Here is a 15,370-nt window from a genome sequence, read left to right as displayed (position 1 = left end):
CAGGGTCTAACTTGTTTGTGGGGGGAAGAGGGTGAACTCAGCTGCATGACTACATGTCATCCAAGATTTGACTCTATTGTCTCATTCTCTCCCTCTACATATCATAATCCAAGATTAAAATGAAAATGGGAAGAGGTCAGGCCTGTTTTAGATCAGACCTTTACCAAAAGCAGGAGCTTATTCAAAATATTGTTGTAAGTCATGGAAATTAGGAGCCATTTGCTAAATCTTAAACTTTTGAATTTAGATACACTAGGAGTTATTGGGTATCCTATGTGGTTTTGAGATTATGAATATTGAAGCTATGCTCACAATCACCATGTTTAATGGGGTAATCCAATATCCCCAAGAGAAGTAGAAAATAAAAAAACTAGCCATTACCATTAATGAGAGTCCAGTCTCACCCTACCCAAATTTATTATTAATGTTTTTGTGGGTGGCAGAGGTAGCACCAGAAGGCCAAGAAAAAAAACATTACTTTGATTCTCTCTTCTCAATTTAACAAGAGGATAAGGAATTAGGGTACTGATGATGATTGATGCATCATGTGCAGGACAAAATTGCTCATAGAGCATTTTTCCCACTCTCTCTGCAAAATTAACTTAAGTGGCATCCCGTTTACATGATCTTCAACACTGTGACATTCCCCAGGGTACAATTTGGACTGCTGAACAGCTGTGTTCCCTCAATTCTCCAACCTGGAGTGCTTTTTACACTGCTTCACAGTAAGAACAACCACTCCTGGCTTGTTCATAAACAAACTCTAGCATGGAAAATCACCCCCAACTCTATTATATGAGTGCTTCTAGCCAGCCACTTGTGAATTATATTACAGAGTGACACCATCAAATTCCCAGTGCCAGACTTATCCCCCAAAATGTGTCTTGTACTGCCCAGCTCTTCCTTTCTGGACAAAACAAGCTCATAGAAAGTCCATCATTTCATTAATAGAAAATGATATGCAGAAACCCTGTTATCTCAAATGGAGGTTTCCAAGCACTTCAATCCAAACACACACCGCTTTAGATAGAACAATAAGGCAAATGTATTAACTATAGAAAGATAGATTTTAAGTGATTACAAGTAATGAAGCATAAAAATCAGAATTGGTTACAAAAACTAAAAGGCAAAATGCAAACTAATACTTAATTTATCAAGCTAAGTGAACTTAGAGCAAAAAGGGTTTTCTCAGCACCTGCTCACCGAAGTCTGGCTAGATTCCTTCAGCCAGGACCACTCACCCAGTTCAATGGTACATCCTTTGTCTTTCAAATGAATAGAGATGAGCAAAGAGAGGTGATTTGGGGCCTCTCTTCCTCGTTTTTATATCTTTTCCTCCTCTTTGAGAATCAGCTCTAGCTGCAGTTCACGTGATTCCCAGCTGTTGCATTGCCAAAATGTAAATTTCTTGCTCACATTCTTCTTCCTTCGAAAGAATGGCCACTTAATCAGCTGATAGTCTATTTGATTGTATTGACACCTGGCTGAGGTGTCAGTTTGCATTTTGTCTCTGAGGAACTGGACTGTGCCTGCTTTTCTAAACTTGGAGCATGTCTCAGTAAAGTCTCATAGACTCATAGACTCATAGACTCTAGGACTGGAAGGGACCTCGAGAGGTCATCGAGTCCAGTCCCCTGCCCTCATGGCAGGACCAAATACTGTCTAAACCATCCCTAATAGACATTTATCTAACCTACTCTTAAATACCTCCAGCGATGGAGATTCCACAACTTCCCTAGGCAATCTATTCCAGTGTTTAACTACCCTGACAGTTAGGAACTTTTTCCTAATGTCCAACCTAAATCTCCCTTGCTGCAGTTTAAGCCCATTGCTTCTTGTTCTATCATTGGAGGCTAAGGTGAACAAGTTTTCTCCCTCCTCCTGATGACACCCTTTTAGATACCTGAAAACTGATATCAGGTCCCCTCTCAGTCTTCTCTTTTCCAAACTGAATAAACCCAATTCCTTCAGCCTTCCTTCATAGGTCATGTTCTCAAGACCTTTAATCATTCTTGTTGCTCTTCTCTGGACCCTCTCCAATTTCTCCACATCTTTCTTGAAATGCGGTGCCCAGAACTGGACACAATACTCCAGTTGAGGCCTAACCAGCGCAGAGTAAAGCGGAAGAATGACTTCTCGTGTCTTGTTTACAACACACCTGTTAATGCATCCCAGAATCATGTTTGCTTTTTTTGCAACAGTATCACACTGTTCACTCATATTAAGCTTGTGGTCCACTATGACCCCTAGATCTCTTTCTGCCATACTCCTTCCTAGACAGTCTCTTCCCATTCTGTATGTGTGAAACTGATTGTTCCTTCCTAAGTGGAGCACTTTGCATTTATCTTTATTGAACTTCATCCTGTTTACCTCAGACCATTTCTCCAATTTGTCCAGATCATTTTGAATTTTGACCCTGTCCTCCAGAGCAGTTGCAATCCCTCCCAGTTTGGTATCGTCCGCAAACTTAATAAGCGTACTTTCTATGCCAACATCTAAATCATTGATGAAGATATTGAACAGAACCGGTCCCAAAACAGACCCCTGCGGAACCCCACTTGTTATACCTTTCCAGCAGGATTGGGAGCCATTAACAACTACTCTCTGAGTACGGTTATCCAGCCAGTTATGCACCCACCTTATAGTAGCCCCATCTAAATTGTACTTTCCTAGCTTATCTATAAGAATATCATGCAAAACTGTATCAAATGCCTTACTAAAGTCTAGGTATATCACATCCACCGCTTCTCCCTTATCCACAAGGCTCGTTATCCTATCAAAGAACGTTATCAGATTAGTTTGACACGATTTGTTCTTTACAAATCCATGCTGGCTATTCCCTATCACCTTACCACCTTCCAAGTGTTTGCAGATGATTTCTTTGATTACCTGCTCCATTATCTTCCCTGGCACAGAAGTTAAACTAACTGGTCTGTAGTTTCCTGGGTTGTTTTTATTTCCCTTTTTATAGATGGGCACTATATTTGCCCCCTTCCAGTCTTCTGGAATCTCCCCCGTCTCCCATGATTTCCCAAAGATAATAGCTAGAGGCTCAGATACCTCCTCTATTAACTCCTTGAGTATTCTAGGATGCATTTCATCAAGCCCTGGTGACTTGCAGGCATCTAACTTTTCTAAGTGCTTTTTTACTTGCTCTTTCCTTATTTTCTCTTCTAAACCTACCCTCTTCCCGTAAGCATTCACTATACTAGACATTCCTTCAGACTTCTCAGTGAAGACCGAAACAAAGAAGTCATTAAGCATCTCTGCCATTTCCGAGTCTCCAGTTACTGTTACCCCCTCCTCATTGAGCAGTGGGCCTACCCTGTCCTTAGTCTTCCTCTTGCTTCTAATGTATTGATAAAAAGTCTTCTTGTTTCCCTTTATTCCCATAGCTAGTTTGAGTTCATTTTGTGCCTTTGCTTTTCTAATCTTGCCTCTGCATTCCTGTGTTATTTGCCTATATTCATCCTTCGTGATCTGACCTAGTTTCCATTTTTTATATGCCGCCTTTTTATTTTGTAGGTCACGCAAGATCTCAAGGGTAAGCCAAGGTGGTCTTTTGCCACATTTTCTATCTTTCCTAACCATTGGAATAACTTGCTTCTGGGCCCTTAATAGCGTCCCTTTGAAAAACTGCCAACTTTCCTCAGTTGTTTTTCCCCTCAGTTTTAATTCCCATGGGACCTTGCCTATCAGCTCTCTGAGCTTACCAAAATCCGCCTTCCTGAAATCCATTGTCTCTATTCTGCTGTACTCCTTTCTACCCTTCCTTAGAATTGCAAATTCTATGATTTCATGATCACTTTCACCCAAGCTTCCTTCTACTTTTAAATTCTCAACAAGTTCCTCCCTGTTGGTTAAAATCAAGTCTAGAACAGCTTCCCCCCTAGTAGCTTTATCAATTTTCTGAAATAAAAAGTTGTCTGCAATGCAGTCCAGGAACTTATTGGATAGTCTGTGCCCCGCGGTGTTATTTTCCCAACATATATCTGGATAGTTGAAGTCCCCCATCACCACCAAATCTTGGGCTTTGGATGATTTTGTTAGTTGTTTGAAAAAAGCCTCATCCACCTCTTCCGCCTGATTAGGTGGCCTGTAGTAGACTCCCAGCACGACATCACCTGTGTTTTTTACCCCTTTTAGCCTAACCCAGAGACTCTCCACCCTTCCGTCTCCTATGTCCATCTCCACCTCAGTCCAAGTGTGTACATTTTTAATATATAAGGCAACACCTCCTCATACAGTAGAATTTTATAACTTTACATACAATGTGGGCACACATGTTTTACTAGTACAAAAATGTTATGCAGATTATGAGTTTTTAAATGATACCTCACAAGGTATACTTTGTACACAATTTGTCACAATCTTGTAAAAAGGATGAACATGAAGGTACAGATGGTCAGAAACAGCAAGCATTCCCTGAGTTAAAGAGGCAGGCTTTATAAGTAAGAGCTGTAACAGCTTTGCAGTAGGAGGGGGGTACAAAAGGGAATAGGTAATACAGGCTGACTAATTGGTTACAACAAACATTCATAAAGAATAATCTGTCATCCCTCCTTAGTTTTGTTGACAGTTTTAGCCACCTGGATTGTCAGCAATCAGTGGATATGACATTGGCAGAGAAGTATGATCTATTTTCTAGATTTTGAGTACCAGATTTTTGAGAAACATTGTCAAATTAAGGACCTATTGCCAGATCATGAAGTCTCAAGTTCCTTGGCTTTCTGAGAGAATTTCAGGTCAACTCAGACTTGGAGCTAAAGTGGTGGGCTTAATCCCACAACCTGAGATTCAGATCCTTGCCTGACAGTTTATTTTAAAAGCAGTTATATCTCTTTTTTCAACCATAGTGGAGTTAGCAGAATAAGAGGGAGATGATTCCATGCTCTGAAAAAAGCTGGAAGTGAAGCCTATGTTATTAAAAATTCTCACTCAACCTCTCTGCAACTGGTGAATTAAGATCTGACATTCTGGGCCACAGTACTGGGGAAGGAGGTAGTGACAGCCGAGTGTGTCCTGTGGTTAGCAGTGATCTACAGGATAAAAATCTCTCTGGCTTTAGGAAATTACATATGCTGAGTTGGCCCTCCTCAGCCAGTATAACAATGGCATTTAAAGTTGCTGATCATATGAAGTTTGTTTCATCGGCTGGAAGACTGGTTGAGCATGACTGAGAATGTTCTGAACTGATTCCAACATTGCTTGAAGCAAAAATCCTAGATGATATATTCTTTGCAGAGATTACATATTCCCTTAAGGAGAGGTGTTGAGTATGATGATTTTCAGTTCTATATGTTGCCTATTGGATATCTTTAAGAGAGAGTATGGATGGGATAACACCATTAGACATCCAATCATATGCTTTAATCTTCATTGACAACAAGGGTGATATTTGTTGTTTTCACACTTGTATCATGAAAATCTAAGAATGAATCTGAACCTAAGCAAGACCAAGAATACAGGATATGTAAGAAGAGAGGCCTTTCTCTAGGCCGCCAGATCTTTAATAAGAAGTGTTCTCCAGCCACATCTTTCACGAACTGATTTCATGCTCCATGTCTTGTGACACTGAAAACAGAATTTTGCAATATTCTCCACCGTAACTTAAAAGGCCACAGATAGCCCAAAATGTTGCAGCTCTGTCACAGTGAGAGTTGAGCAGGGGGATTTCTAGTGACCTATTGCTGGGTTCATTTCAACAGCTGTTTGTGAGGGCACACAACAAGCTTGATTGTGGGGGGTTAATTTTAAGATACTTTGAGCTCCATCCTCACCTGTGCTGAGAGGCAACAGGGAGACAAAGTTGGCTCTAAGACACCTCAGGGCTATATGAACTTACACTAGCTGGAACAATTTCTTAGGAGCTATTCCACTGGGCCAGAACTGCCAGAACATATTATGCTCTGGCTCTGCCTTTGACGAACCCCATACACCACAGGAAGTCAGAGAGCAGGCGATGTAAAGTCAGTGATATGAGGCCCGATACCTTATTCGTGCCTTTTCCAATGCCACCCTTATGCATGGGACACTCTCCCTATCCCAATTCACCAAGCCATCTACTACTGAATTTAAGTTGCTCCTAACACTCACCTCTTCCACAAAGCATGAAAATGTAAATCAAACCAAATATTAAGTGGAAAAAATGCTAAGTAATTTCTTTCTAAGTTCTGGAAGTCACCCCTACAACTCCCTCTATGGTCTATGAGAAAATTTCAGGCCTACAGTTTTCCAAAGTGACCTACAAGTCCTGGTGCCTCAAGTTTCAAGTGCCCAGCTTCACAAACCTTAACGCAGCCTGATCTTTGGGAAGTACTCAGGGTACCTGCCCTCTGAATATCAGTCACCTATAAGCTGGCTCATTTGGGCACCAAAAACTGAAACACTCGAAAAATCACTGGTTAGTTTGAAATTTAGGTGGTAGCTCTTAAAATCCTACCTAAAGTAAAAAGCGACAAATACACAGAGGACATGAAAGATGATTGCTCTGCAGATTGAAGGGTCAGTTGGGCTTCTTGTTGTTGTTTTTCAGGGGAGGGGTGTCTTTTTGCTTCTGATCCTCTATTAAATGCACAGAGATGGACATTTTACTGTCTCTACAATGACCACTATCAAAGCACACAAAATACATAATCTGCACCTGTTAATTGTTGTTCTCTCTCTTTCCTTGCTCCTAAGTTTTTACTTTTATTTAAAGCAGACAGCAATAGCAAAAATTGCTATTGAATTGCAACTCTATCCAAATGGTATCAAAATACTCTAGGAAGAATAACTACGAGTAGGGCTCCGTGACTGTCATGGACTTCTGCAGCTGCCAATGACGCTGACCCCAGGTCCGCCCAAGTAGCTGGCTCCAGGGCCTGCTGCTCAGATGACACCAGGGACAACACCACCTGCCGTTGCTGGAGCGGCTCTGCAGCCAGCCACTTGGGCAGCCCTGCAGCCAGCTACACCAGCTGCTGCTGGAGCGGCCCCGGGGCCAGCTGCACTGCCTCTGCTTGGATAGCCCTGCACAGCTGGCCCTGGGACCATCGAGCAGTGGTCCTTTGAGTGGCCAGAGCAGCTGCTCCTGGTGGTCCTGGGCAGCCGGAGCAGCTGCTACTGGTGGCCCCCCGCAGTGGTTCCCAGGCACCCAGAGTTGCCACTGCTCAGCAGTCCCCAGGAGGCTGGAGCAGCTGCTGCTCAGCAGCCCCCGCTCAGCAGCCCCCGGCAGCTAGTGCCACTGGCCCTGGACCCCCACCCCCAAGCAGTGCCGCACACCGCCCCAGCAGTCGCCCAGGTGTCCGCCCCCCCCCAAGATTTAGTGAGGGGTATTTATAGTATAAGTCATGGACAGATCACAGGACCGTGAATTTTTGTTTACTGCCCATGCCCTGTTCATGACTTATACTATAAACACGATGACTAAATCGAAGTCTTAACTATGAACATTATCTTTGTGGTTGGAGCTGTAATATATGATGCAAGGACAATGACTTCCTTTCCTCATATTCTCCTATCCCCAACAAAGAGATAATGGCCATGTTGCCTGGTATTTTGTTCAGACACAGGAAGTCACACTGGATAAGAACAGCCCTCCCTTGAGTCTAGTATCTTGTCTCTGAACATGGCCACATCTGATGACTTAGAGGAAGGTGCAAAAATTCCCATCATGGACAATTATGGAAAATACAAATGGTAAGGAAAGTTTTTTTCTTAACCACTATCAAGCTAGTGGTTGATTTATACCCTGAAATTTGAAGGCATCTAACCCTTAAAAATATTTTATCTCATCTAATATAACTTCAGGATGATCTCAATATCCATATAAATAGCTCATCCTTTTTTGAATCACACTAGGCTTTTAGCCGCATTATCTTGTGGCAGTGAGTTCCATCTATCAATTATCAGGCATTTATAAATTTAACTGCTTTTAACCATTTTAAATTTGTTGCTTTCATTTTCACCGAATAACTCTTTGTTCTTGTATTATAAGAAAAGAACCCCACACACATAAGGTTTACAAGATTTGTATTCTCTTCTTCATGCTATAAAGCAAACTGGATTGGTTCTTTTTTTCTGTCTATTCCTAATCTCTGATTAATATTGAAGTATAGCCCCAGTACCAGACAAGAGATGCAATGCTATGAGAAGACTGGGTGCAAACAGTCTGAAAATATATTTTTCTCTCTCTCTCTCTCACAGACACACTCTTCAAAATAGTTTCAAGCAAAATGGACAACTTTGATGTCAAAAAAGAGACAATTTATTCTCAGATTTTATTTGAGAGTTGCTTTGTTTTGTTTAGAGAGGATGGAGTTTGAGGTTTTTTGTTTGTTGTTTTAAGCAACAGAATTAATTTAAAGTTGTATCACATTCTTTCTAGATTACATAAACAAGATGGAATAATCTGGAAAAGCAGCATTTTTCCAGCACCACCTGAGCTTTTTAAAGTTTTATTTCGTAAGTTAGATCATTTTTGGGAACAACATTCAATTAAGATTATGCTGGATAAAAATACTAGTAATGTATAACTGTCCCTAATTTGATATTTTTGTTAGAGTTTAACATATTGTTATTAGCAGCATTTTAATTAAAATTGTTGTATAAGACTATACCAGTAAAATTAGATACTTATAGTTCACTACAGTATTAAGGTTCTTAATGTTAAATCATGCCAATGCAGATGTTCTTAATTACCCTAAAAGCACAAATACTTACACAAACCGGTTGGCTCCAGCTACAGAATAATTCAATTAAAGAAGTGCTTATAATTGAGCAGCATGAATGATAGTAAAGGCAAGCCATTCTGCAACATCTACAGTGCGCATCAGAGAAGTAGCTAGAGAGTCCATTTTGGGCAGGCAAGAAACTAACATGGCATTTGCCAGGGACGACTATAAAGTGTTGCCTAAGACTGCACAATGATGTTAGATAGACAGAAGACTTTGTTTCTCTGGAATCGTTCATTAGTTTGTGCTTTTCACCTGTAATAACCACCAGATAAATCCAGATTGGTGTTACTTACCTATGGCTGCCAAAATAGACTACAGCTCCACCCCTAGTTTAAATTAGTGCTGGAAAGGGAGATGCAATAGGTAATGTGATACAGTACATCTCATTAGACCAATAAAAAAGCTGAAATCATAAGCTCTCCATGCACACGAGATCCTGTCTGCAGATAATAGCTTTGGCAGAAAGCCTTTTTCCATGTATAAAATGTTTTGTTACTCATTTACTGAAGTTCTCAAGGCTCCTACAGGTAATTGTGTAATACTGATGCTTACTTCTAAAACAAAACATTTCAAGACACAAAGTTATTTTGTAGCTCTTTGTTTGTTTCCAATGTGAAAGTGGGTAGTGATGGTCAGTTACACTAGTAATACATTGCATAACACCAGCATTCCTCCTTGTGTCACTGCTCTCTCATGCGCTGCAATATGTCTTGAGTTACTGTCAAAGTGACAGGTTCATAGTAACATTAATCCCCTGTTCACAGACCTTGGTCAAAAACAAGAAAAGATGTTTGTTTACAATGTATAAAAAGTGAGAGTTGTAAAAAACTCTCTTCCACACATCCCATTAGATTAGGTCTAATTAAAATGTACAATTCTTTTTTTTCTCTGTTTTTTTTAAACCATGCTTCATCCTAACACTAAGAAGCAAGAAATAAAAACACTACTGAAAAGTGACAATTGTCTGACTAAAGCTATTTAAAATGTGAAAATCAGATGTATTACTGTACCTTGAGGTACCTGTTGAATTGCAAGCATCATCCCAGAGACTGTATCAGGAATCAAGTTTTCCTTCAAATTGTAGCTAGGTGCCCACTTCAAAATAGGCAGCCTTCTTACACACCACAGTTTGATATCTTCACAGCGAAGAGCATGGATCTTCCTCCACATGGCACTTTTCTTTCTCCTTTTTGCCCCTGCCATGCTTTATCTCCCCCAAAGTTTCTCCTTCTTAACAAATTACCACTGCAGAATTACCCTGTTCAGTGCCGGTCTCCAGTTCTTCTTCTGAGTTTTCAGTTTCAAAGCTACAGAAAGATGAACAGAAGCACTTAAATTCTGCAGCTGTTCTCATGTATTCAGTATACTTGATAAGTATGTTTGCTTTTAACCTTTTAAAAAAACATCTGAAAGGGAAAGATTATTCATATAACATCTTCCTCTCTTTTCAGAAATTTGGTCTACTCTTAGGTAAGTTTACAGTTCTCGTCTCTGTAATTTCCCCCTTATATTCACTATAGTGCTTTTGCTTTTGGCCTCAGGCCAGTGGTAAAATGAGGTAGTGCTGGGCGTATGTTTAGTGTGGGTTGGGTTATGCTAATACAACCAGGAAGCGTGCAGCCAGACAAGTCTCTCCCTGACAACCACACAGAAAACAGCTTTATGCTCTCTTGTGAGGAAAATGCACACAAAACCCTTCTCTCTGCATTCAGAGGCATGTATTCGCCATGCATTAAGCACTAATTACCATTTAAGTTACCAGACATGTTACGTAAGTTTCACAGTATTCATTTCTTATGTTTGCTGCTATATGAGACCTTAATCGAAGCAATCGTTCAGAGAGAGAAGGTTAAGCATTAAGCTTCGGTCACTGTAAACTGGTGCTGAAAAGAAACACACAGTTCTTAAAAATAAACTGAAAGGTCAGATTAAACCAGTGATAGGCAGTATAACAAAATTCATACTGCACTCTGGAAGATTTGCAAACTATCAGTTCCAGCTGCACAGTGACAATAATACTTGTGTCTACAGTTCTTTTACAACTATTCATTCCGTTATCTTCTACTGTTGCACCTGGCAGTTTGACACTTATACTCTCTACAGAGACAGTACATAAAATACCTTCTTGTCTTACAATAAATTCAAACCCCTTGTTTCAGGTGCACAGATACCACAGTGATGAGCAAGGTAGCAATATAAGTGTCCATGCATTTAAATGTCTTGTGCGTTACACTGGCTCCACTGGAGCAGGGAAATAATGACATTCCTATTAAAAAAATACAGTCTGCATTTATAGGTAGTGCAAACTAATGATACAATATATTAAGCAATAGCTCGATAGCCAAGTATGAGTACAAGGCGTATACCCAATGAGGTCCGCTCTTTCAATCTTCATTCTGAAGTCTCTGTAGCATTCCAAATGATCTCTCTCACATATTTTTCACTTTCTTTTAGACAGCACTTTCAAATTAAGGTGAACAAAACTGCAGTGTTGCCAACTCTTGTGATTTCATTGCGAGTTTTGCACTGTCTGGTGTTATTCTTAAATCGCAAGCTCCTTGATTCATGTTAGTATGGAAAGATTTCAGCCTTAATTTAAAAAAGCAAAAGTAGGTTTCTAGGCCTCATGGCTATGGAGAAAATCTTTAAAAAGTGATCCCTACATACTTAAACAAACAGAAGGCAAACAAAAAGAACATCGATTTTATTATCTTGTACAACCTCCTGATTTTTAAATCAATCTCATGATATTGTGGGGCTTGACTCATGATTTTTGAGCATTTGATGTTCTTGGTAATACTGAACTGTGCACAGGAATCCAAAGCCCCGATCTTGCAAGTATGAGCTTGATGTCAAAATCAATGATATTATTCGCGTGCATAACGTTAAGTATATACTTAAGTGTTTGCACGACTGGTTCCAAAAGTGGCCTCATTCATCTTCTAAATAAGACTAATATAGTTGTTTCTTTAATCCACACTGCCACACTCTGTTTCTGTCATCTGTGTGTTTAATTTTTTTTTAAGCACTGTACTAAACTTCTAGGTTTTATAACAATTCATATTTTGTAGTATATGATGTTTTTATTTGAACTGCAGTTTAATTGGATTTTTCATGCTAACACCCATATTTTGGACGCTAAGGTCCAAATCTGGGGAAAAATGTTATGACAAAAACTAAAAAAAAAAAAGATTGTCAAACTTTGGACTTCATCTGACAACGCTCCATATGAGTACTTTGCATTTAAAAGCATATGGGAAAAAAGTAATGAGCACAAAGGAAAGCAAGGTATCACAACCCTACGCTAACGAGCCTCAAATGCTGCACAGCCTCAAAGTTACGGCCAGGAGAAAGAGTGAGATCAGGCAGGAGAGTGTTTAATTAATTCCTCATTCATATGCAAAAATCATTGTTGAAGATAATGCAGACATGCCCATTCTCTGCCTTGCCCCTTTTTTATTTTGTATACTTTCTGAGGAAGAGAATAATCATGCAATGGGAAATGAGTGTTCTTTTTGCTCAGTGCAGTGGACATTTACTGATTAACTGTTCTTGCACCCACACATGGTGTCTACTCACAGCTGCACTGGAGTACAACCACTTTGTGCTTCCTGCTCACACCATATAAAGACTTCCAGGACTGAGGTCTTTACTTTCACTAACTCATCTAAAAGGTCAGGTCAGAGATTCACAACCTAGTCCTTTCCTTATTTTCACATGGCAAAAAGCAGGTAGAAATCCTCCTATGCACAGCTAGAGGCACCCAATTGTTCTTTAATCTTGATGTAAGATTCAGCATGTTTAACTGTAACATTTACTAAGCAAAAAGCCCTTAGTATTTGTGTCTGTGTGAGAGAGAGATATACCTATTCATACACATAGAAATATGAATGCAAATCTAAATGTATAAATAGTTGCAACTCACCAGTGCCCACAGATATTTTGAAACACTCGTATGAGTACTAGTGAGTGGAAGAACCATTCAAATCAGGATCACACTTCCCACTCCTTAACCCTTTGACACCAAAGTGCTGAAACATTTTGAGAAACCCTATTCTTGAGATTTTCCAGTCTCATGTTTGCAGAGCCATTAGATTTGGCTTCTGGATGATTAACCATACAACAGAATTTTGTCCATCATCAATAACATGGAATGGGGTTTGTGTCTCTGTGTGTGTATATGTATATAACAACATAAACGGGGTCTCTGTGTGTGCGCACACGCACATAGACAAACCCCATTCCATGTTATTGATGATGGACAAAAGTCATATTATATTAATTTTAAATGAAACTTCTTAAATATTTTAAAAACCTTATTTATTTTACATACAGCAATAGTTTAGTTATATATTATAGACTTCTACAAAGAGACTTTCTAAAAACGTTAAAATGTATTACCGGCATGCGAAACCTTAAATTAGGGTGAATAATGAAGACTCGGCACAGCACTTCTGAAAGGTTGCTGACCCCTGATATACACACACACACATGCACATATGCATGTGTTGAATTTAATTCTGGAAAATAAACAGTTGGCTAGAGGATGATTGAACTCCTTGGGTCAAGAAGAGGGAAAATAGCTTATTTTCATAAGAATCTTGAGTTCCAGTGCAAATGTGGAATTTTAATAGAAACTGGATTTTACTGCAGGGATTTACATTTCAGAAGTAGAAAATGGATATCAGGATTTATCCTAACAATACTGTCCCTGTTAGTCACCCTGAGCACACTAAAGTACTTCTTTCACTAGAGGCAATAATAAGAATGACACTAAAAATGGCAACATACCAGAGCCCTGCTCACAGACTAGAGCTAAATTTTAACTAATTATTTTTCCATTGAAACCGAAATATTTCATGGAAACATAACAGTTTTCATGAAAATTCTGTCAGGAAGGTTTCTCAGGTCCAGGATGGAATTTCATTTCTGTGGGGAGATACAGAGCCTGACCCCACACCTGCAGAATAGTCAGTAGTCTGGCGATTAGACCACTCACCTGAGATGTGGGAGACCCAGGTTCAAATCCCTGATAGCTCATTTAATACACATCAGTCAGAATTATCCCAAGAGAAAACCTTATTAAACCTAGAAAAGGGCCCACAACAAAAACCCAGATCCAACCAGCCTGACTTGGAAAAGTTTATGTCCTAATGTGACTTTATGGCTTGGCCTTGTTTAGGGTGAACAGATGTCCCAATTATATAGAGGCCATCCCAATATTTGGGGCTTTTTCTTAAATAGGTGCCTATTACCCCTCACCTCCGTCCCGATTTTTCACACTTGCTATCTGGTCACCCTAGCCTCGTCTCTAAACAAGATTTTCCACATTGCTAGGTTAAATATGTTGCCTTTTTCAATAACTGAGTGAAGCAACAATGGGTGAGAAATATCTTTTAGTGGCCAACTTCTGTTGGTGAGAGAGACAAGCTTTCAAGCTAACACAGAACTCTTCTTCAGGTTGTCTCCTCCAGGCCTCAAAGAAGAGCTCTGTGTAAGCTTGAAAGCCTGTCTCTCTCTCATCCAAAGAAGTTGGTCCAATAACAGATACAACATAGATAGTTTTCACCCCCATCATCCCTTTGTCTCTAATATGCTGGGACCAATACAGCTACAACACTGCATGAAGCAACAGTGACATCCAGTGGTTCTGTTAGGTACATTAGTGTTGATTAAGCTATATGAATAAAATCACAGGAACAGTGTCCACAGTGGTTGGCTCTATGACCAAGGTTCTCTAAACTTGGCAATATTAGCTGTACAATTAAATGGCATTGTATGTAGAAACTGAAGTTTGATACTTGCTAAAAGAGACTTACTTAATATATTGCAAATGCATTCATTGCTGAGCAAGTCAAGAGAAATGAAAGATAGTTGCACAGAGCCGACCTGCTGTGAGACTAGCAAGATATCAGTCACATTCACTGCTAGAACAAGGAGGAGTCCTTGTGACACCATAGAGACTAACAAATTTATTTGGGCATAAGCTTTCATGGGCTAAAACCCACTTCATCAGATGTATGGAGTGAAAACACAGTAAGCAGAATATATATTATAGCACATGAAAAGATGGGAGTTACCAAGTAGGTGGTCAGTGCTAATAAGCCAGTTCAATTAAGGTGGAAGTGGCCTATTCTCAACAGTTGACAAGAAGGGATGAATACCAAGGGAGGGAAAATTACTTTTGTCGTGCTAATGAGGCCAATGCAATCAAGGTGGCCCATTTCAAACCGCTGACAGAAAGGTGTGTCAAAATTAGTACTTTTAAAAATGGATTTTCCCTCTGATACTCAGACGTTCTTGTCAACAGTTTGAAATGGGCCACCTTGATTGTACCCCAAACCTCTCTTCCCGGCCGCACTCCAGAGCCCACACCGCCAGCCGGAGCCCTCACCTCCTCCCATCCCTGAGCCAGCCTGGTGAAAATGAGCAAATGAGGGTGGGGAGAGCGAGCGACGAGGGGGTAGAAATGGCGTGAGTGGGGGTGAGGTCTCAGAGAAGGGGTGGGGCATTGGGCAGGGCAAGGGTGTTTGGTTTTGTGAGAACAGAAAGTTGGCAACCCTAAAAGTGGACCTGTCCTGACTAATCAGGCTTTGTTGGTGCAAAGTGCACTCTGGGGATGTACTTTAGAACTCCTTGTGTCAGATTTGCTC

The 15,370-nt window shown here is 40.2% G+C and overlaps 1 protein-coding gene across 4 annotated transcripts in view; it reads right to left on the bottom strand.

Annotated features, from left to right (window-relative positions):
* The window catches only part of SLC26A7 (solute carrier family 26 member 7), a 157,429-nt gene that overhangs the window by 136,566 nt on the left and 5,493 nt on the right, over window positions 1-15,370 (bottom strand). For 3 of the 4 annotated variants that reach the window (XM_030553434.1, XM_030553436.1, XM_030553437.1), the window contains exon 1: window positions 9,728-10,220. In XM_030553434.1, coding sequence (XP_030409294.1) covers window positions 9,728-9,920 — 193 coding nt within the window. In that variant the 5' untranslated portion in view covers window positions 9,921-10,220. Of the gene's footprint in view, window positions 1-9,727; window positions 10,221-15,370 lie in introns of those variants that run through there. The other variant, XM_030553435.1, reaches the window with a different exon arrangement.

The sequence above is a fragment of the Gopherus evgoodei genome, chromosome 2 (assembly GCF_007399415.2).
Source record: "Gopherus evgoodei ecotype Sinaloan lineage chromosome 2, rGopEvg1_v1.p, whole genome shotgun sequence".
Taxonomy (NCBI): domain Eukaryota; kingdom Metazoa; phylum Chordata; order Testudines; family Testudinidae; genus Gopherus; species Gopherus evgoodei.
Note: the sequence above shows the minus strand (reverse complement) of the source record. Positions and strands in the feature narration are given on the sequence as shown.